General features: G+C 46.7%; 1 protein-coding gene across 2 annotated transcripts in view; it reads left to right on the top strand.

Annotated features, from left to right (window-relative positions):
* rasgrp3 (RAS guanyl releasing protein 3 (calcium and DAG-regulated)) overlaps nt 1–24,351 on the top strand; it is a 127,452-nt gene that overhangs the window by 44,193 nt on the left and 58,908 nt on the right. Inside the window, exons 2-8 of one of the 2 annotated variants that reach the window (XM_060933216.1) lie at nt 5,559–5,729; nt 6,819–6,921; nt 7,063–7,125; nt 7,903–8,034; nt 9,994–10,141; nt 11,537–11,710; nt 19,667–19,783. In XM_060933216.1, coding sequence (XP_060789199.1) covers nt 5,660–5,729; nt 6,819–6,921; nt 7,063–7,125; nt 7,903–8,034; nt 9,994–10,141; nt 11,537–11,710; nt 19,667–19,783 — 807 coding nt within the window. In that variant the 5' untranslated portion in view covers nt 5,559–5,659. Of the gene's footprint in view, nt 1–5,558; nt 5,730–6,818; nt 6,922–7,041; nt 7,126–7,902; nt 8,035–9,993; nt 10,142–11,536; nt 11,711–19,666; nt 19,784–24,351 lie in introns of those variants that run through there. The other variant, XM_060933217.1, reaches the window with a different exon arrangement.

Below are 24,351 nucleotides of genomic sequence, written 5' to 3'. Positions count from 1 at the left end.
GTTTTGGGTATAACTGCAAATTAATTGTTCTTGTATTTGGGAGCCTTGGACATGTACATAAACTGGTCATGCGAGGCTTGCAACTGTGTGGATTATGCAAAACAAGCGCGAAGAGACTGGCCAGATACTGTTCAATTTCTGCCATAATAGGAAGCTTGTCCATTTGGAGACGGAGGTGTCATATTTATCCATAGAGACTACTGGACTTATTATTTTTATATGATCACACTTGCCAATCTGCAGAATATTTCCAATAATGTTTGGATTTGTAATCCTTCCCTGTGCGACGATCCAAATAAAAGTATTAAGTGGTGGTACTGGTGGTGTGTGTGTGTGTGTGTGTGTGTGTGTGTGTGTGTGTGTGTGTTGGTACTGGTGGTGTGTGTGTGTGTGTGTGTGTGTGTGTTGGTACTGGTGGTGTGTGTGTGTGTGTGTGTGTGTGTGTGTGTGTGTGTGTGTGTGTTGGTACTGGTGGTGTGTGTGTGTGTGTGTGTGTGTGTGTGTTGGTATTCTGTAGTTGTAACTTTATAAAGCAAAAAATTATTAATAAATCACCCCTCCTCACTGCTCTCCTACACTCCTCACTCTCACTGCTCTCCTACACTCCTCACTCTCACTCCTCACTGCTCTCCTACACTCCTCACTCTCACTCCTCACTGCTCTCTTACACTCCTCACTCTCACTCTCACTGCTCTCCTACACTCCTCACTCCTCACTGCTCTCCTACACTCCTCACTCTCACTCCTCACTGCTCTCTTACACTCCTCACTCCTCACTGCTCTCCTACACTCCTCACTCTCGCTCCTCACTGCTCTCCTACACTCCTCACTCTCACTCCTCACTGCTCTCCTACACTCCTCACTCTCACTCCTCACTGCTCTCCTACACTCCTCACTCTCACTGCTCTCCTACACTCCTCACTCTCACTCCTCACTGCTCTCCTACACTCCTCACTGCTCTCCTACACTCCTCACTCTCACTCCTCACTGCTCTCCTACACTCCTCACTCTCACTGCTCTCCTACACTCCTCACTCTCACTCCTCACTGCTCTCCTACACTCCTCACTCTCACTGCTCTCCTACACTCCTCACTCTCACTGCTCTCCTACACTCCTCACTCTCACTCCTCACTGCTCTCTTACACTCCTCACTCCTCACTGCTCTCCTACACTCCTCACTCTCACTCCTCACTGCTCTCCTACACTCCTCACTGCTCTCCTACACGCCTCACTCTCACTGCTCTCCTACACTCCTCACTGCTCTCCTACACTCCTCACTCTCACTGCTCTCCTACACTCCTCACTCTCACTCCTCACTGCTCTCCTACACTCCTCACTGCTCTCCTACACTCCTCACTCTCACTCCTCACTGCTCTCCTACACTCCTCACTCTCACTGCTCTCCTACACTCCTCACTCTCACTCCTCACTGCTCTCCTACACTCCTCACTCTCACTCTCACTGCTCTCCTACACTCCTCACTCTCACTGCTCTCCTACACTCCTCACTCTCACTGCTCTCCTACACTCCTCACTCTCACTGCTCTCTTACACTCCTCACTCTCACTCCTCACTGCTCTCCTACACTCCTCACTCTCACTCCTCACTGCTCTCCTACACTCCTCACTCTCGCTCCTCACTGCTCTCCTACACTCCTCACTCTCACTCCTCACTGCTCTCCTACACTCCTCACTCTCACTCCTCACTGCTCTCCTACACGCCTCACTCTCACTGCTCTCCTACACTCCTCACTGCTCTCCTACACTCCTCACTCTCACTGCTCTCCTACACTCCTCACTCTCACTCCTCACTGCTCTCCTACACTCCTCACTGCTATCCTACACTCCTCACTCTCACTCCTCACTGCTCTCCTACACTCCTCACTCTCACTGCTCTCCTACACTCCTCACTCTCACTGCTCTCCTACACTCCTCACTCTCACTCCTCACTGCTCTCTTACACTCCTCACTCCTCACTGCTCTCCTACACTCCTCACTCTCACTCCTCACTGCTCTCCTACACTCCTCACTGCTCTCCTACACGCCTCACTCTCACTGCTCTCCTACACTCCTCACTGCTCTCCTACACTCCTCACTCTCACTGCTCTCCTACACTCCTCACTCTCACTCCTCACTGCTCTCCTACACTCCTCACTGCTCTCCTACACTCCTCACTCTCACTCCTCACTGCTCTCCTACACTCCTCACTCTCACTGCTCTCCTACACTCCTCACTCTCACTCCTCACTGCTCTCCTACACTCCTCACTCTCACTCTCACTGCTCTCCTACACTCCTCACTCTCACTGCTCTCCTACACTCCTCACTCTCACTGCTCTCCTACACTCCTCACTCTCACTGCTCTCTTACACTCCTCACTCTCACTCCTCACTGCTCTCCTACACTCCTCACTCTCACTCCTCACTGCTCTCCTACACTCCTCACTCTCGCTCCTCACTGCTCTCCTACACTCCTCACTCTCACTCCTCACTGCTCTCCTACACTCCTCACTCTCACTCCTCACTGCTCTCCTACACGCCTCACTCTCACTGCTCTCCTACACTCCTCACTGCTCTCCTACACTCCTCACTCTCACTGCTCTCCTACACTCCTCACTCTCACTCCTCACTGCTCTCCTACACTCCTCACTGCTATCCTACACTCCTCACTCTCACTCCTCACTGCTCTCCTACACTCCTCACTCTCACTGCTCTCCTACACTCCTCACTCTCACTGCTCTCCTACACTCCTCACTCTCACTCCTCACTGCTCTCCTACACTCTTCACTCTCGCTCCTCACTGCTCTCCTACACTCCTCACTCTCAGTCCTCACTGCTCTCCTACACTCCTCACTCTTTCTCCTCACTCCAACGTTAATTACAAATATTTATCAATCAGTTTTACTCATAGCAGATAGATTTGTTCCTGTAAAGTCAATGTGGAATTCATCCCTAAACCCTTAAACCCTAAACCCCTAAACATCTATATCCCTAAACTCTTATATCCCTACACTCCTATACCCCAAACCCTACATCCCTAAACCCCTATACCCCAAATCATACACCCATAAACCCATACACCCCTAAACCCCCATATCCTACACCCCTATATCCCTACACTCCTACACCCCATAGCCCTAAACCCCTACACCCCTATATCTCTATCCTCTTACACCCCAAACCCCTATACCCTAAACCCTACACCCCTATATCCCTACACTCTTACACCCCAAACCCCTATACCCTAAACCCTACACCCCTATATCCCTACACTCTTACACCCCAAACCCCTATACCCTAAACCCTACACCCATATATCCCTACACTCTTACACCCCAAACCCCTATACCCTAAACCCTACACCCCTATATCCCTACACTCGTACACCCCAAACCCCTATACCCTAAACCCTACACCCCTATATCCCTACACTCTTACACCCCAAACCCCTATACCCTAAACCCTACACCCCTATATCCCTGCACTCGTACACCCCAAACCCCTATACCCCAAACCCTACACCCCTATATCCCTACACTCTTACACCCCAAACCCCTATACCCTAAACCCTACACCCCTATATCCCTACACTCTTACACCCCAAACCCCTATACCCCAAACCCTACACCCCTATATCCCTACACTCTTACACCCCAAACCCCTATACCCCAAACCCCTATACCCCAAACCCTACACCCCTATATCCCTACACTCTTACACCCCAAACCCCTATACCCCAAACCCCTATACCCCAAACCCCTATACCCCAAACCCTACACCCCTATATCTGTACACTCTTACACCCCAAACCCCTATACCCCAAACCCCTATACCCCAAACCCTAAACCCCTATACCCTAAACCCTACACCCCTATATTCCTACACTCTTACACCCCAAACCCCTATACCCTAAACCCTACACCCCTATATCTGTACACGCTTACACCCCAAACCCCTATACCCCAAACCCTACACCCCTATATCTGTACATGCTTACACCCCAAACCCCTATACCCCAAACCCTACACCCCTATATCTGTACACTCTTACACCCCAAACCCCTATACCCCAAACCCTAAACCCCTATACCCTAAACCCTACACCTCTATATCCCTACACTCTTACACCCCATACCCCAAACCCTACACCCCTATATCTGTACACTCTTACACCCCAAACCCCTATACCCCAAACCCCTATACCCTAAACCCTACACCCCTATACCCTAAACCCTACACCCCTATATCCCTACACTCTTACACCCCAAACCCCATACCCCAAACCCTACACCCCTATATCTGTACACTCTTACACCCCAAACCCCTATACCCCAAACCCCTATACCCTAAACCCTACACCTCTATATCCCTAAACACCTTTTTCCCTACACTATTACACCCCATACCCCAAACCTTCCATCTCTTAACCCCTATACCCCAAACCCTACACCTCCACACCCCTATATCCCAAATCATACACCCCATACCCCTGCACTCCTACATCCCTATATCCCTAAACCCCTATGCCCCTACATGCTTACACCCCTAACGCCCTACTCCCCAATATACCTACACTCTTACACCCCTAAACCCCTATATCCCTACACTCCTACACCCTTACACCCCATATCCCTACACTCTTATATCCCTAAACCCCATACCCTAAACCCTACACCCCAAACCCTATATCCCCACACCCCTAAACCCTTTATCTGTACACCCTTAAACCCTATATCCCTACACCCTAAACCCCTATATCTCTACACCTCTAACCCCTTAAACCCTAGATCCCTACACCCCAACCCCCTAAACCCTAGATCCCTACACCCCTAACCCCCTAAACCCTAGATCCCTATACCCCAGACCCTACAATCTAAACTGTAAACCCTATGCCAGTAAATCCCTACAAACCTAAACCCCATGATTCTCTGCTTGAGCGACATCACAGGCACAGGCTCAGACAGAGAGCTGTCAATCAAAAATGCTCATTAGAATATTTGGTCCCACCCATTAGAACAGTATCAGATCAGTGAGTTCAGCTGTTTGAGTGTTTTATCACGTTTACAGCCTCCTTTCACTGGACATTAATGAAACACTTAAGCTCTGGATTCCACACATTTCCTGTGACTTTAAAATATATTAAAGTTAAAATATTTATTACTTATTACTAATGTTTTGAGTTCATGTTTTAATAAAAACTGTAGTAGTACTATTAAACAGTACCACTGTTGTTTATTAGTCTGATTCATTGCTCCTGGTGTAGAAGTGATCGTAATTTCTTTCAGCTCATTGGGTCAGAGTGATCACACACCATCTGTGTAAAACCATCTCACACACACACACACACACACAGAGCAGAGACACTCGTAGCCTGTTTACTATGAAGCTAAGAGAAGAACACAAGCAGGTTTACTGCCGTGGTTTTCTACTGTTTTATTCTTGTGCAGTTCTTTTATCAAATACAAACTCATAGCATCAAATATGGCTGAACTGAAAAGATGAAAATAAAAAGGCATGACGTCTCTGCTGAAAGATATCTCAATTGACCTGTTTTCTCTTTGCACAGTGCTCTCAGGGTTTGAGAGGCTCTTCAACAAGAACAAGTGGAGAAAAGATCATCCGATGGCATTGATTAAAGCTCATTGAGTTCAGAGTGGCCTAAAGGTCATGGGGTCATTCACGCTGGGGAAAGCAGCACCACTGGAGCTGCTGTTAGACGCCTGTATCACTGCATTTGGTGAGTGTTTCACATTTGAATTCTGGACTGTGATTGATCAGAAGCTGTCGATTAAAGAGTCACTACAGAGTTAAATCTAATCTAAATGATGTGACTGTACTGTGATGAAACACATCAATGCTGATGTTAATATTGACAAAAATCTGCATTTTATGGGTTTAAAATCATCCTTGCAAGGCCGATGCTGATGTAGAGTCGCCCTTTCGGTGTTTCTCTATATCATGATATTTCGAGAAGGAAAAAAAAACACGAAGAATGTTAATGCCCTCAAATCAGAGACGGACGGCCCACCTTCCCCAGCCCCGCCCTTGTTGAAAGATGATGTGGAAATTTTGTTGATGTCATTGTGATTTCCTTTACAAGAAACCTATTTTTTTTTTTTTTAAAGATATTTTTTTGGGCTTTTTGCACCTTCATTGGATAGGACAGTGCAGAGACAGGAAACGAGCGGGAGAGAGAGACGGGAAGGGACCGGGAAACGACCCCGGGCCGGAACCGAACCCGGGTCGCCCGCATTCACGGCACGGCGCCCCAACCACCCGAGCCACGACGCCCCCAAGAAACCTATTTTTACACAAGACTCAGACTGCAGTCACCGGCGTCTCCACCACTAGGGGGCGTGAACAAACAGGCTGCATGAAACATTAAAATAGCTCAAAAGAATTATGTAATGTTATTTAATAAATAAAAAATTTTAATATCTGGTAACTTGCTGAGGTATAAGAGGAATAAAGTATTTGGGGATGTGAGGTTATTAGAAAATAATCTACTTCTGTAACTCACCACAAAATATAAAATATAATGTTAGCTTGATTAGGAGTAAAGCTAACATTGCTAGCAGTTTACAAACTACAATGTTAGCTAGGCTTTTTTTTAACACAATAAACTAGTCACGTGTAGTCAACATTACCTGAGGTAACTCGTTGCTATTTTTAAGTAGCAGGCTAGCTTAGCTAATCGAGCTAAAATAGTGAAGACAAAGGATACTGAGAAGTCACATGATCAACGTTATGGTTGGTTGGTGGTTTGAATTAAAACACGTCTATAACACCATTTTGTGTGTGTGTGTGTGTGTGTGTGTGTGTATAGATGATGAAGGAAAACTAAATGGGAATCACCTTCCCCGAACCCTCCTGCTAATGCACCGATGGTACGTTTCATCGACGGAGCTCGCGGGAAAACTCCTCATCATATATCCTTTACCTCCTACTGTGCGTGCCCGCGTGTGTGTGTGTGTGTGTGTGTGTGTGTGCACTTATATAATTAACCAAGGTGTATCTAAAGCTCTGTAAAGTGTTCATTTGTGTATCAGGTGCCCTTAACAAGTGTCTACGTATCAGGACTGTACAGGAGCCGACAGCGAGCGAACCAGGCTGAAGATCTGCTATTTAATGAGGTAAATCATCTGCACTGACTCTACACACACACACACACACACACACTTACATCTGATCAACACTTGCAGCTTTCCTTCGACTTCAGAGCACAAGGCTTGGACCTCAACTCAGACTTCAAAGCTTTAATTAAAACTGAACTTTAATTGTTATTCTTGGCTTAAAAGCCCACAATTCACAGCTTCACCTTCAACTCAGACTTCAAGGCTCACGTCTCGGACACTTATATCAACTCGATACGACTCGTATCTAAACTCAGACTTCAAAGCTTTGACCCACAACACTCTCAAATCCTCTCAGATCAGACCTCGAAGTCTTTACCTCGTAACTGACCTCACACTCATCGTGCTCCTTTAACTTCTACTGAATCACGTCAGCTCAACACCTCTGTTTCAGAGAGTGACGATTCTGAATTACTGTCACCCCTCAGCACCCAGAAGGAAATATCTATCTATCTATCCATCCATCCATCCATCCATCCATCCATCCATCCATCTATGGGGACCAGCAGAAGCTCCAAGAGATCAATATTGACAGAGATTCCTTTCATCATGGGGGACATTTGGTCCCCACAAAGAGCTACACACACACACACACACACACACACACACACACACACACACACACACACACAGAGTTTTATTGATCTCCGTATTTCCTCTTCAGGAAAAAATGAAGCTACATAAATAAAAGAAAGCTACAGACTTTATATGACTGATCTGAGGGACTGACACTGTGTGTGTGTGTGTGTGTGTGTGTGTGTGTGTGTGTGTGTGTAGGTACTGGATTGTCGAGTTCCCTGCTGAGTTCGATCTGGATCTCGGTCTGATTCGATTGACGGAGGAGTTTAGAGACGTAGCGGCGCAGCTGGGCTGTGACCAACACCTCCGACTGCTTGACATCTCCACTATGTGAGTGCGCGCGCACGCACACACACATACACACACACACACACACACACACACACACACACACACACACACACACACACACACAGAGTCCTCCCTCTGTATCCATTAGCACAGTATTAGATCTCAGTGTAATAAATTAGTCATCACCGACCCGTACAGATTAAATGATGGCTCTGATGTTGATTAATGCTGCTCTAATTAATGTTAATACAGTATGAATGCAGATTTTGCCCTTTATTAGATCCCGACTGCAGCGAGGGATGTGTTCACGACTCTGCTAATTGAGTTCAGTGATCGTTTGTAATCACCTGGGTCCCTAATCGTTTGACTTTAACATCAGTGAATGACTGAATTATCTTCTGAGCCTTCAGTGTTCCTAATGATCTAGTTTTAAAGGGTCTCATGTATTCCCAGATTCCGATGTTCCCAGAGTGCCACAGTGTCATGGATTTAGATGCCCAGGGTCTATATTCTCACTGAGCTACAGTACTGTATGTTCCCAGAGTGCTACATTTATAGACTCTCACGTTCTTAGAGCCTTCTGTGTGCAGGTTCCTGTATTCCCAGGGTACTATATTTTGGTTCCGTATTTCCAGGGTCTGTTATTAACAGGTCATACCTTTTCTAGATAGATAGATAGATAGATAGATAGATAGATAGATAGATAGATAGATAGATAGATAGATAGATAGATAGATAGATAGATAGATAGATAGATAGATAGATAGATAGATAGATAGATAGATAGATAGATAGATAGATAGATAGATAGAGTACTTTATGGATCCCTCACAGCAGCAGACACTCGCTACGTTTACATGCGCAAAATATTCCGTATTTTTCCCTTGTTCCCTAAAAGGCAGTATTCCCACTAAGCCGTTTCTGTGTCTAATGAGAACGAACATTCCGCTAATCTTCCTGTTTCCATGCAGCTGCATCTCTACTGCAGACTGCAATCTGTTGTGTAGTTGGTTTGTGTAAATCACACAGAGCTGAGTGTGAACAGGTTCGAATCCGTGCGTCACAAACTGCCGTGAAAACACCAACTGAGACGTATATTCCGAATGCGCTGTACATGTGTTCACGGAACGCTCCTAAAACCTGAATAACATCAGCACATCCCACACGCCTTAATCAGAACATGCTGACTTTGGAATAAGGACAAATTCAGAATATCCAAACGGAATATACTGTTTATATGACCTGTATCATATTCCGAATTTTGTCATATTCAGAATAATAGTGGAATGTAAATGCATGTAATATAGCGCATGTAAATGTACTGAATTACAGATGTTGCATATCACATTACAGACACCAAATACTGACAAGACCCATATTCCCATATCCCAATATTCCCGTATCCCAATATTCCCATATCCCCAGTGTCCTGTATTTCCAGAAACTTGTATTCTCAGTGCCCTACATTCTCAGGGTCCTACTATATTTCCAGTGTCCACTATACTCAGTGCCTGGATCTTCGCAGGATCAGCTCTCATACAGCTGAATGCTCAATGCTCTTGTTGCTGAATGAACACAAATCTCTACAGCCACGCCCCAAAATCTAATGGAAAGCCTTCCCAGAAGAGAAGAGTGGAGCTCATTATAACAGTAAAGGGAATAAATCTGGAATAAAATGTTCAACAAGGACATATGGGTGTGAAGGTCACAGGGGCACATACTTTTGACCATATACAGTATGTACAGTAGTATACAGAGTTCTATGTTTCTGATGCCCTGTGTTATCAGGGAGCTATGTTCCAGGATTCTGTATTTCCGGGCCACCTAAAAGGATTCTGGGTCGAATTCCAGATCGAAGGCCCGATGAATTTGGGGAATGTAGGACCCTGAGGATGTACATACTCCATGATGCTATGCTAAGTGGTAATGCTAATTTTCATAAAAATTAAACATGCAAATTGACCTTCTAATTTTCTACACACACACACACACACACAGCCCATCATACGACTGGATGAGGAAGCTAACGCAGAGGAAGAAGCAGGTGAAGAAGGGCAAAGCGTCGCTGCTGTTCGATCACCTGGAGCCGATGGAGCTGGCCGAGCACCTCACCTTCCTCGAGTACAAATCCATCCGCAGGATATCAGTAAGTCTCAGGGGAAAAACAAATAACCTCACGCCACATGGGAAAGAGTGCACCTGTGGAAACACCTGAGATAGGATTGGCTCGTGTGTGTGAGTGAGTGTGTGTGTGTGTGTGTGTGTGAGTGTGTGTGTGTGTGTGTGTGAGTGAGTGTGTGTGAGTGTGTGTGTGTGTGAGTTCTTTGTCAGTGTTTTATCATTTCTTTGATTTTCTAGCATAATGGAATATTAAGCACATAAAATGAGTATTATACAGGAAAATGAGTTTAAATTTAACACAGTTTAACAAAAGTAAACGCACCCTGCTCTGAGGGAGCAGACTGAGACCAGACCCTGATTCCACACACACTTTATCTTTCTCACACACACTTCTCTTCATCTCCATTAAGCTTTTCTACAAGATCTGAGTTTATCCATAAAGTAGCTTTAAGGTACTGATTATGTTTATCTTCACAAAAAAAGTAATAATAATAATAATGGGGATGATGTATGTTTGGGAGCTGTTTGTGTATTTTCCACTCAGAGTGACCTCGTGTTAGTTATCAGCTCTGATACACACTTTCCACTGATGACTTTGTCCAACACAGATAGGACACAGGAGATAACGCTCATTTTCCAAAACCATTGGCATGTGTGTGTGTGTGTGTGTGAGAGAGAGAGAGAGAGAGAGAGAGAGAGAGAGTGAGATAGACAAGTGTGAGAGTGTGTTAGTGGGTAAAACACATTTTACCCACTAACACTCCAAACCCAACATTCCACATCCATACCTGATCTAAGAACTTGTATATTTTACTCCACAGAGCTGCTGAGTTCTGGACTCTGATTGGTCAGAAGGTGTTGATTAATTCTCTCTAACAGCAGCTCTGATGGTAGTGCAGGTTTATACTCTATTAATGCATGTCCAAGTTTGGATACGTTATTGTTTCTATAGTAACAGAACATTCACAGGGATGTGTACAGCGAAGCTCCACTGATAATAAACAGATTAAAGAAACATTAATAAGGTAATAAGTTTTCTGCAGCATGAGGAGAAGTGTGTGTGTGTGTGTGTGTGTGTGTGTGTGTGTGTGTGTGTGTGTGTGTGTAACATTTCTGGAAGGAGTCTCCAGTGTCAGCGCTGTGTAACAGTCAGAGGGGAAGCTGGAACTTTTCCCAAAGTTTTCTGACGTCTTCAGGACAGAGGAGTTTACGCTTCTGTACAGTTTCTCAAGAACACGATGGAACAAGCTGCAGGATTTTTTTTGCCTTATTAACTTTGAGAGAAAAGAGAGAGATTAGTGATGGAATGAGTGTTTATAGCTGCTATAATGCACAGGAGAACATTAACTGTAACTATAAATGGATAAAAAGTACATCATTCTTTAATAAACAGTGGTTTAAAAAGTGTGTGTGTGTTCAGTTCACAGACTATCAGAGCTATGTGGTGAACAGCTGTGTGATGGATAACCCCACTCTGGAACGTTCCATCGCTCTGTTTAATGGCGTGTCCCAGTGGGTTCAGCTGATGGTCCTCAGTAAACTCACACCACAACACAGAGCCAATGTCATCAGCAAGTTCATCCACGTGGCCCAGGTACACACACACACACACACACACACACACACACATTTTATATATATATACGGTATATGGCCCATTCTATAATTGCGGGTACATTTCAAGTGTTGACTCTGTTAGTCATCGTCAACTCTGTTATCGTTAAACTGTTCATCCATTAATAGAATTGATGATAACATAGTTTACATTTTACACCATTTTGTACCTTAACCCCACATGCTAAATCTCAAAGAAGTGACCACACAGCATGTATAAAAACAGAATTTTATGGATTTTAATCGTAAAATTGTTTCTAAAAAATGAGTGAGAGATTCACTCCAATATCACAATAACAGAGTTGACAAATAATTAATCTACTGTTGGTGTAAAATCCTCAACATTTTGTTCAAATTAATGAGAGAAGAAACAGAACACACCTCACTGCCTTTCTGAAGTTTCCCACCAGAGGAAGTGATATTACTCGGTGAAGGTGTCATGTGCATTATTAAAAGTCTTTGTGGATTTTATGCGGTTTTATAACAGAGTTAACAGAGTTGACAAGAACATTGAGACGGATAAAAAAAATATATTTTTATAACTGAAATTTCACATAATACAGAAAATAGACTTTCTATGCTATTGATTTTATACTGTAGCAGTGAATAGAATAAGCCCCTAAAAAGAAAGTGTTAGACTGAATCACTTCATGTTTATTGGAGTTGAATGGATGAATCAGGAGTCGAAGACAGCCAATAATGTGGGGGGAGGGGTGGGAGTCATTTAATGAATGTTTTGTGGATAAATTGGGTCTAAAATGGATGTCAAGCATCACTACTGGTGAAAGTTTGTCATCATTTGCATAATTCATCTCATCTCATTATCTCTAGCCACTTCCCCCCCGCTTCCTCTCTCTCTCTCACTCTACACACTGTTTGCACTGTTATTGGAGATGCTTTAATCTCATTGTACATGTGTATAGTGACAATAAAGGCGTTCTATTCTATTCTATTTATCCTGTTCTACAGGGTCGCAGGCAAGCTGGATCCTATCCCAGCTGACTACAGGCAAAAGGCGGGGTACACCCTGGACAAGTCGCCAGGTCATCACAGGGCTGACACATAGACACAGACAACCATTCACACTCACATTCACACCTACGGTCAATTTAGAGTCACCAGTTAACCTAACCTGCATGTCTTTGGACTGTGGGGGAAACCGGAGCACCCGGAGGAAACCCACGTGGACACGGGGAGAACATGCAAACTCCGCACAGAAAGGCCCTCGCCGGCCACGGGGCTCGAACCCGGACCTTCTTGCTGTGAGGCGACAGCGCTAACCACTACACCACCGTGCCACCCAATTTGCATTATTGTTCAAAACTAATTCAAAAAAGATTTCTTTTGTGGAAAATAACAAAAGGTTTATCTCAGAGACTTGAAATGTACCCTGAATTCTAGAACGACCCATGTATATATATCCAAAGACTTATTTTATAAATTCTTTGGTAGACCGTCGATCCGACAATGTCAATGTGCAGTGGGCCTCCTTTCGTGGGCACGGGTGTGGCTGAAGAGACCAATTCTGGAGGCACACACTCGTGGGCAGTAAGAGCATTGGAACGTGGCTGCTGCAGGAAGGGAGGATGTTGAGGCCTTTCTTCTTTCTCTTGCTTGGGTGATGTGGTCACGGTGACTGCTTTCAAAGTTGTCCTGGGCCTGCCGGATTTGACTACACCATGCTGGTCTGTCTTGTGCACAAGCCTCAAAGTCTTTTGCAGGGATGCCAACATGTTTCAGGCTGTCTTTGATGCAGTCTTTGTACCGTTTTCTCGGTCGGCCCCTGGGTCTGTGGCCCTGCCTCAGCTCTCCATAGAGTAGGTGCCGAGGCAGTCTGTAAGGCTCCATGCGAATGACGTGACCAGTCCAGCGGAGTTGAGCCTTCAAGACCATAGCTTCTATGCTAACTAGGTCTGCTGTGTCCAGGACTTTGAGGTTCGTCACTCGGTCTTGCCACTTGATGCCCATGATCGACCGTAGGGGTCTCATGTGAAAATGTTCAAGCTGTTTGATTTGTTTCCTGTACAGCGTCCAGGTCTCACAGCTGTAGAGGAGACTTGTGATCACGACAGCTTTGTACACTTTGATTTTTGTCTCGAGCCTGATGCTTTTGTGACTCATCACACGAGATCGAAGGCGACCAAGAGCCTGACTGGCTTTGCTGATCCTGGCAGAGATTTCCTTGTCGAGGGAGCCGTCACAGGATATGATGCTCCCGAGGTATTTGAAGTTCTCGGCATTCTTCAGTGCAGTACCTCCAATAGAGATGGTGGGGGGAGGGTGCACAGCAGGGCCTGGGGATGGTTGGAAGAGGACTTCTGTTTTTCCTAGGCTGATTGTCAGGCCGAAGAGTTGGGAGGCTTCCGCAAACTTGCTGACGATGAACTGGAGGTCCGCTTCTGTGTGTGCCATCAGTGCGCAGTCGTCTGCAAACAATGCATCTGTCACAAGTCTCACCATTGTTCGGGTCTTAGCATTCAGCCGGCGCAGGTCAAACAGAGAGCCGTCTAACCTGTACTTAATGTAGATGCCTCTGTCGAGATCTCTGAGGGCATGGTTCAGCACGCATGTGAAGAACAGGTTAAACAGGACCGGGGCGAGGACACAGCCCTGTTTGACACCATTTGAAATCTCAAAGGGAGCAGAAATGTCACCCCCAGCAAGTACAGTGCCAACCATGTCGTCGTGGAAGAGGCGGATGATGGTAGTGAATTTCCTCGGGCAGCCGAGCTTCGCGAGGATGACCCACAGCGCTTCTCTGTTCACCGTATCAAAGGCCTTCGTAAGGTCTATGAAGACTGTGTAAAGATCCATCCGCTGCTCGATGCACTTTTCCTGGACCTGTCTCACCGAAAAGATCATGTCGATGGTGCTGCGGCCTCGTCTGAAGCCACACTGGGACTCTGGCAGTGACGGTTCTGAGACGGCGCTGACAAGGCGGTTCAGGATGACCCTGGCGAGTATCTTCCCAGCGATAGAGAGGAGGGAGTTGCCGCGATAATTGCCACAGTCAGATTTGCTGCCCTTGTTCTTGAATAGAGAGACAACAATGGCATCTTGAAAGTCGTGTGGCATGGATTCTTCTTCCCAAATGCTGCAAAGTATCTCGTGGAGTGTGTCCAGGGCCAATGGGCCGGCTGCCTTGTATATCTCGACTGGGATGCCGTCCATGTCTGGCGCCTTACCCGAGTTCGTCTGCTTCACTGCGGCAGTGACTTCTTCAAAGGTGGATGGCAGGTCAAGTTCCTCAAGCGCTGGCTTCTCTGGGATTACGTTCAAAGCTGTAGGGTCAACTGTGGACGGTCTGTTGAGGAGGGTGGAGAAATGTTCCCTCCAGCGTTGTATGAGGCTGTCCTTATCTTTCAGCAAGGTCTGACCATCTGCCAACAGTAGTGGGGTTGTGCTGGGTCTCTGTGGTCCATACACGGCCTTGAGCTCGCTGTAAAACTTCTTGGAGTAATTCAGGTCGGCATAGAGTTGAACCTTTTCAGCTTTTCTGTCCCACCGGCTGTCTTGCATTGCGTGCAGTTCTCTCTGGGCTTTGCTTTGGAGGTGCTTGAAGCTTTCTTTCTTGGAGATGGAAGATGGGTCATTCTGCCAGATGATGTAGGCATTGTGCTTCTCCTCTAAGAGTTTGTTGATTTCAGCATTGTTCTCATCAAACCAGTCCTGATGGACACGCCTCTGCAGGCCTAGAGTGGCTTTGACTGACTCTGTCACCGTGTGCTTGAACTGGTTCCATTGTTCTGTTGGGTCGCCAGTCAACGGTCCTTGAGCAGTCAGAGCATCGTCTAGGTGGGATTGAAATTTCTCTCTTGTGGAAGGGTTCAGTAGCTTTGTGAGGTTGAATTTTGGGTGAGCAGTTTTGGGCTTCTTGCGATGAACCGTGGCTATGCGAAGGTTGAGGATCGCCCTCACCAGCCTATGGTCAGTCCAACACTCCGCTCCTCGCATGGCTTTTGTGATCATCACGTCCCGTGCATCCTGCCACCGGACAATGACATAGTCTATGAGATGCCATTGTTTGGACCTTGGATGCATCCATGTGGTCTTGTCCTTGTTGGCCAGTCTAAAGAGGGTGTTGGTGATGGTGAGACCATTCTCAGCACACATAGTCAGGAGCAGCAGCCCGTTGCTGTTCATCTTGCCGACTCCCTGGGGGCCTAAAACTCCTTTCCAGCTCTGGTGATCCGTCCCAACTCTTGCATTGAAGTCCCCTAGGACTACTAGCTTGTCGCTTGCAGGAGTTGACTTCAAGAGGGAGTCCAAGGCTTCATAGAAATTCTCCTTGTCCTCGTCACTGCATGTGAGCGTGGGGGCATAGGCACTAATGATGGTAACGTGCCTTGAGCAACTGACAGGGAAGCGGATTTTCATCAGCCATTCATTGATGCCAGTGGGGAGATCAGGGAGTTGGCGTAGCAAGGTGTTATGGATAGCGAATCCAACTCCATGTTGTCTGTCTTCAGCTTCTGCCTTTCCTTTCCAGAAGAAGGTATAGCCCCCATCTGGTTTACAGATTGCTCCTTCTTCAGCAAAGCGGGTTTCACTGAGCGCGGTGATGTCGATCCTGTATTGTGCCAATTCTGTAGCTACCATGGCAGTTCTTCTGTGAGGCCTTGCTGTATTCTCTCTGTCTAGCAGGGTGCGCACGTTCCAAGTGCCAAGGATAATTTTCTTTGTTTTTTCTTTTCGACCACTAAGAGGGTTAACTGCCAGCCGCGGCATGCTGGCCAGTTAGTGAATTAGGGCAGGCAATGTTTAGGCCACCTTTTCTAGGCCCCTCCCTTACTAGGGTGAGCAGTGCTGTCCTAAAAAGGGCTGCTCAGTCACCAGGGATGCTGCCGAACTCCACTGCTGCCCCAGGTACAATGAAGGACGACCATCTGTCCCAGGCCGCCTACGTGCAGGTTTGAGGCTACAACTGCCAGTAGTAACGGCTACCTGTCGCTTCGCCCCGCTCCCGTTGCCACAGGACTTTCAGAAGAAGGAGAAGTTGAGAGGAAGGAATTGGGGAAAGGAAGGGGGATCTGAACATAACCTGTGGGTGAGTTGGATTTTGGTAGGGAAGCTGTTGCACGGGAACAACCCCACCCTCTCGGCCGCAGAAGCCAAGGTCCAGTGGCACAAGGAAATGTTACAACTGGGGGCCTCCTTGGCTGCAGTGGATGACCAGGACTTCTTTAGGTGCCGCGTCCATGCTCTAGGCGTTCCACAACGCTTGCTGCCACCGCCTTCACAACCGTTGGATCTACAGGAGATCTCCTCCGTTCGTTCCGCCGGGAGTCAGTCTCCGCATGCAGTGGGGCTGACACCGCCCAATTCTAATTCACCGAGGGTTTGGAACCCATCGGCTACCCTCACCTGGTTTAGCAAGCCCGCCAAGGCCAGTGCCCAGGGTGTGGCCACTGTTGCATGCGACAGCTACGTGGAGCCACAGGTGAGAGCTGAGTGTCAGGTGAGGACCAGTAACAGAAAAGCTGTCCTGACAAGGACATGGCGAGCCCTCCTGCTAAAGGTACTACCTCTTCCTGGACACCCCATACACTCCTGTTTTATAAATATTTTATCAAAAACTCACACAGTATGACTTCTGTTCAAAGGTGCAGTGATCATTATAATGTTAAAAGATTTTAGTGGTGGATCAGTAAAGGAGCAATGGTGGGGTGGGTCAGAAATAAGAAAGAAAGAAAATGGTGAACTGGGTATAGAAAGAAAAGCATAATGATGGAAACGATAGAAAAAGAAAGAACGAACAAACCGGACAGAAGGCTTAAAAAAGAAAGTAAAAAAAGGTTGAACAATCTTCTGTATAGAGTAAAGAACTACAGCAAAAAGAAATAATGATTCCAAAGAAAGGATGGAAGAATGGATGAGGAGGCAGGTCTAAGAACCGGAGCTGCTGATTGGTCTTCTAGCTTTACTAGCCATTATAACAAACCGTTTAGGAATAATGTTTATAAAACACTGAAATAGTTTACTAGATCATGTGAGAATATCTTTCAACGATAAACGCGTTAGATGTCAGTACACAAAAGAATGGAACAATAATAATAATAATAATAAGAGTAACACAGTGTCAGCCTCATCTCATCTCATCTCATCTCATTATCTCTAGCCGCTTTATCCTTCTACAGGGTCGCGGGCGAGCTGGATCCTATCCCAGCTGACTACGGGTGAAAGGCGGGGTTCACCCTGGACAAGTCGCCAGGTCATCACAGGGCTGACACATAGACACAGACAACCATTCACACTCACATTCACACCTACGCTCAATTTAGAGTCACCAGTTAACCTAACCTGCATGTCTTTGGACTGTGGGGGAAACCGGAGCACCCGGAGGAAACCCACGCGGACACGGGGAGAACATGCAAACTCCACACAGAAAGGCCCTCGCCGGCCCCGGGGCTCGAACCCAGGACCTTCTTGCTGTGAGGCGACAGCGCTAACCACTACACCACCGTGCCGCCCCAGTGTCAGCCTGTCAGTAATAAACACAGAGCGGTAATAAATTAGATGCTACAGAGGAGTAATGCACTCTGTGGGAGTTTGGTGAGATGTGAAGCACTCAGATGGAGGACACTGACATTTTGCTTCCTCTTTGATATGCTAATGTTTGGTATGCTAATCATTGATATGCTAATATGTAATATGCTAATGTTTAGTATGCTAATGGCGCTGATGAGGAACAGAGCGGGATGGAGTGTGTAGGTGAGCGATGAGGGTGTAATGTGCTCACATTCAGTGGCCAGTCGAATAAAAGCTGTTCATGTTCAGAGGAGTGACGAGCTCTTCAGGGTTCAGAGCTTTTTTTTTTAATCGAACAAAGCAGCATTAGTCACTCGGAGCAATTACACCACAGCACGCTAAGTGCATTAGCATTAACACCACGCTGATGCTTCAGCTATGAAAACAAAAGCGAGCGAGGGAGGACTTCTCTTTGTGTTTCGAGTGCACTAAATGGCTCACTGTGGTGCATTGTGGGAGGTGTTTTACGTGTGTGTGTGTGTGTGTGACCCACTTACTTCCTCTCTAAATCTCTTCTCTTTTTCTAACTTTTTAGTTTCTGTCCATCTTCTTCCCCACCTCTCTCTGTACCCTTATTTCTCACTTTATTTCTATCTGTTTCTTTTTATCTCTCTTTCTCTCTGCCTCCATCTCTTTCTCCTGTCCCTCTGCCTGACGTGGTGAGACAGCTGGACGTCTCTGAATGAGACAGATGAAAAGGAAGGAAGACCAAAAGAATTGAAAGAAAGAAAGAAAGAAAGAAAGAAAGAAAGAAAGAAAGAAAGAAAGAAAGAAAGAAAGAAAGATGGATAGAGAAAAAACAAAGCAAAAAAAAGAAAGAAAGCACAACTTTATTCATCAGACACTTGTGAAATTCCTCTCTACATTTAACCCATCTGAAGCAGTGAACACACACACACTCAGAGCAGTGGGCAGCCATGCTAACAGCGCCCGGGGAGCAGTCAGGGGTTCGGTGCCGTGCTCAAGGGCACCTCAGCCCAAGGCCGTCCCATATTAACCTAACCTGCATGTCTTTGGACTGTGGGGGAAAACGGAGCACCCGGAGGAAACCCACGCGGACACGGGGAGAACATGCAAACTCCGCACAGAAAGGCCCTCGCCAGCCGCTGGGCTCGAACCCAGACCTTCTTATTGTGAGGCGACAGTGATAACCACTACACCACCGTGCCACCCAAAAAGAAGATAAAAACAAAAAGAAAGAAAGAAAAACAAGGTTTTGAAACAGATAGGTGTGTCTGAGTGAGGCAGATGGGTGTGTTTGAGTGAGAAAAGTGGGTGTGTCATTCAGTGAGTGTGTCTTGAGCTCCTCTCTGACTGCCATGACAGTACTGCTCACACTAATGAAGTTCAAAGGATTTACTCTGTCTCTCTTTCTCTCTCTTTCTGTCTCTCCCTCTCTCTCTCTCAGAAACTTCTCCATTTGCAGAACTTCAACACACTCATGGCAGTGGTTGGTGGTTTGAGTCACAGCTCCATCTCACGCCTGAAGGAAACTCATGGACACCTCAACACTGATGTCACCAAGGTAATAATAATAATAATAATAATAATAATAATAGCCACAAGCAATAATTTAGGGATCCAAGCACTAAATTATGGTGAGATGTGAAGATGTAATTGTTGCTTGTTTGACTTCCTGTCAGCAGTGTTGACAGGTGGTACAGAAGTGTTTACAGCAGGTGGTACAGTGGTGTTGACAGGTGTTCCAGCAGTGTTTACAGCAGGTGGTACAGTGATGTTTACAGCAGGTGGTACAGCAGTGTTTACAGCAGGTGGTACAGCATTGTTATTACAGGTGGTACAGTGGTGTTTACAGCAGGTGGTACAGCGGTGTTTACAGGTGGTACAGCGGTGTTTGCAGCAGGTGATACGGTGGACTTTACAGAAGGTGGTACAGCAGTGTTTACAGCAGGCGGTACACCAGTGTTTACAGGTGGTATAGCGGTGTTTACAGGTGGTACAGTGGTGTTTACAGCAGGTGGTACAGCGTTGTTTACTACAGATGGTATAGTGGTGTTTACAGCAGGTGGTACAGTGGTGTTTACAGCAGGTGGTACAGTGGTGTTTACAGCAGGTGGTACAGCAGTGTTTACAGGTGGTACAGCGGTGTTTACAGCAGGTGGTACAGCAGTGTTTACAGCAGGTGTTACAGCGGTGTTTAAAGCAGGTGGTACAGCAGTGTTTACTACAGGTGGTACAGTGGTGTTTACAGCAGGTGGTACAGCGGTGTTTACAGCAGGTGGTACAGCAGTGTTTAAAGCAGGTGGTACAGCAGTGTTTACGACAGGTGGTACAGTGGTGTTTACAGCAGGTGGTACAGCAGTGTTTACAGCAGGTGGTACAGCAGTGTTTAAAGCAGGTGGTACAGCAGTGTTTACTACAGGTGGTACAGTGGTGTTTACAGCAGGTGGTACAGCAGTGTTTACAGCAGGTGGTACAGCAGTGTTTAAAGCAGGTGGTACAGCAGTGTTTACTACAGATGGTACAGTGGTGTTTACAGCAGGTGGTACAGCGGTGTTTACAGGTGGTACAGCGGTGTTTGCAGCAGGTGATACGGTGGACTTTACAGAAGGTGGTACAGCAGTGTTTACAGCAGGTGGTACAGCAGTGTTTACAGCAGGTGGTACAGTGGTGTTTACAGCAGGTGGTACAGCAGTGTTTACAGCAGGTGGTACAGCAGTGTTTAAAGCAGGTGGTACAGCAGTGTTTACTACAGGTGGTACAGTGGTGTTTACAGCAGGTGGTACAGCGGTGTTTACAGGTGGTACAGCGGTGTTTACAGCAGGTGGTACAGCTGTGTTTACAGGTGGTACAGCGGTGTTTACAGGTGGTACAGTGGTGTTACAGCAGGTGGTACAGCGGTGTGTAGTACAGATGGTACAGTGGTGTTTACAGCAGGTGGTACAGTGGTGTTTAAAGCAGGTGGTACAGTGGTGTTTACCGCAGGTGGTACAGCAGTGTTTAAAGCAGGTGGTACAGCAGTGTTTACTACAGGTGGTACAGTGGTGTTTAAAGCAGGTGGTACAGCAGTGTTTAAAGCAGGTGGTACAGCAGTGTTTACAGCAGGTGGTACAGCAGTGTTTACAGCAGGTGGTACAGTGGTGTTTACAGCAGGTGCTACAGCAGTGTTTACAGCAGGTGGTACAGCAGTGTTTAAAGCAGGTGGTACAGCAGTGTTTACTACAGGTGGTACAGTGGTGTTTACAGCAGGTGGTACAGCGGTGTTTACAGGTGGTACAGCGGTTTTTACAGCAGCTGGTACAGCTGTGTTTACAGGTGGTACAGTGGTGTTTACAGGTGGTACAGTGGTGTTTACAGCAGGTGGTACAGCGGTGTGTAGTACAGATGTTACAGTGGTGTTTACAGCAGGTGGTACAGTGGTGTTTACCGCATGTGGTACAGCAGTGTTTAAAGCAGGTGGTACAGCAGTGTTTACTACAGGTGGTGCAGTGGTGTTTAAAGCAGGTGGTACAGCAGTGTTTAAAGCAGGTGGTACAGCAGTGTTTACAGCAGGTGGTACAGCAGTGTTCAAAGCAGGTGGTACAGCAGTGTTTACTACGGGTGGTACAGTGGTGTTTAAAGCAGGTGGCACAGCGGTGTTTACAGCAGGTGGTACAGCGGTGTTTACAGCAGGTGGTACAGCATTGTTTACAGCAGGTGGTACAGTGGTGTTTACAGCAGGTGGTACAGCAGTGTTTACAGCAGGTGGTACAGTGGTGTTTACAGCAGGTGGTGCAGCAGTGTTTGCAGCAGGTGGTACGGCAGTGTTTAAAGCAGGTGGTACAGCAGTGTTTACTACAGGTGGTACAGCTGTATTTACAGCAGATGGTACAGTGGTGTTTACAGGTTGTACAATGGTGTTTACAGCAGGTGGTACAGCAGTGTTTACTACAGATGGTACAGTGGTGTTTACAGCAGGTGGTACAGTGGTGTTTAATACAAATGGTACAGTGGTGTTTACAGCAGGTGGTACAGTGGTGTTTACAGCAGGTGGTACAGCGGTGTTTACTACAGATGGTACAGTGGTGTTTACAGCAGGTGGTACAGCAGTGTTTACAGCAGGTGGTACAGTGGTGTTTACAGCAGGTGGTACAGCAGTGTTTAAAGCAGGTGGTACAGCAGTGTTTACTACAGGTGGTACAGTGGTGTTTACAGCAGGTGGTACAGCGGTGTTTACAGGTGGTACAGCGGTGTTTGCAGCAGGTGATACGGTGGACTTTACAGAAGGTGGTACAGCAGTGTTTACAGCATGTGGTACAGCAGTGTTTACAGCTGGTACAGCGGTATTTACAGGTGGTACAGTGGTGTTTACAGCAGGTGGTACAGCGGTGTTTACTACAGATGGTACAGTGGTGTTTACAGCAGGTGGTACAGTGGTGTTTAAAGCAGGTGGTACAGTGGTGTTTACAGCAGGTGGTACAGCAGTGTTTACAGCAGGTGGTACAGTGGTGTTTACAGCAGGTGGTACAGTGGTGTTTACAGCAGGTGGTACAGCAGTGTTTACAGCAGGTGGTACAGTGGTGTTTACAGCAGGTGGTGCAGCAGTGTTTACAGCAGGTGGTAGAGCAGTGTTTAAAGCAGGTGGTACAGCAGTGTTTACTACAGGTGGTACAGCTGTATTTACAGCAGATGGTACAGTGGTGTTTACATGTTGTACAGTGGTGTTTACAGCAGGTGGTACAGCAGTGTTTACAGACGGTACAGTGGTGTTTACAGCAGGTGGTACAGCAGTGTTTACAGGTGGTACAGTGGTGTTTACAGCAGGTGGTACAGCAGTGTTTACAGGTGGTGCAGTGGTGTTTACAGCAGGTGGTACAGCAGTGTTTACAGGTGGTACAGTGGTGTTTACAGCAGGTGGTACAGCAGTGTTTACAGGTGGTACAGTGGTGTTTACAGCAGGTGGTGCAGCAGTGTTTACAGCAGGTGGTGCAGCAGTGTTTAAAGCAGGTGGTACAGCAGTGTTTACTACAGGTGGTACAGTGGTGTTTACAGCAGGTGGTACAGCAGTGTTTACAGCAGGTGGTGCAGCAGTGTTTACTACAGGTGGTACAGTGGTGTTTACAGCAGGTGGTACAGCAGTGTTTAAAGCAGGTGGTACAGCAGTGTTTACAGCAGGTGGTACAGCAGTGTTCAAAGCAGGTGGTACAGCAGTGTTTACTACGGGTGGTACAGTGGTGTTTAAAGCAGGTGGCACAGCGGTGTTTACAGCAGGTGGTACAGCGGTGTTTACAGCAGGTGGTACAGCAGTGTTTACAGCAGGTGGTGCAGCAGTGTTTAAAGCAGGTGGTACAGCAGTGTTTACTACAGGTGGTACAGTGGTGTTTAAAGCAGGTGGTGCAGTAGTGTTTACTACAGGTGGTACAGTGGTGTTCACAGCAGGTGGTACAGTGGTGTTTACAGCAGGTGGTACAGTGGTGTTCACAGCAGGTGGTACAGTGGTGTTTACAGCAGGTGGTACAGTGGTGTTTACAGCAGGTGGTACAGTGGTGTTCACAGCAGGTGGTACAGCGGTGTTTACAGCAGGTGGTACAGTGGTGTTCACAGCAGGTGGTACAGTGGTGTTCACAGCAGGTGGTACAGTGGTGTTTACAGCAGGTGGTACAGTGGTGTTTACAGCAGGTGGTACAGTGGTGTTTACAGCAGGTGGTACAGCAGTGTTTACAGGTGGTGCATTGGTGTTTACAGCAGGTGGTACAGGAGTGTTTACAGCAGGTGGTACAGTGGTGTTTACAGCAGGTGGTACAGCAGTGTTTACAGGTGGTGCATTGGTGTTTACAGCAGGTGGTACAGGAGTGTTTACAGCAGGTGGTACAGTGGTGTTTACAGCAGGTGGTACAGCAGTGTTTACAGGTGGTACAGTGGTGTTTACAGCAGGTCGTGCAGCATTGTTTACAGCAGGTGGTGCAGCAGTGTTTACAGAAGGTGGTACAGCAGTGTTTACTACAGGTGGTACAGTGGTGTTTACAGCACGTGGTATAGCAGTGTTTACAGCAGGTGGTGCAGCAGTGTTTGAAGCAGGTGGTACAGCAGTGTTTACTACAGGTGGTACAGTGGTGTTTACAGCAGGTGGTACAGTGGTGTTTATAGCAGGTG

This window comes from Neoarius graeffei, chromosome 11 (assembly GCF_027579695.1).
Source record: "Neoarius graeffei isolate fNeoGra1 chromosome 11, fNeoGra1.pri, whole genome shotgun sequence".
Taxonomy (NCBI): Eukaryota; Metazoa; Chordata; class Actinopteri; order Siluriformes; family Ariidae; genus Neoarius; species Neoarius graeffei.
Note: the sequence above shows the minus strand (reverse complement) of the source record. Positions and strands in the feature narration are given on the sequence as shown.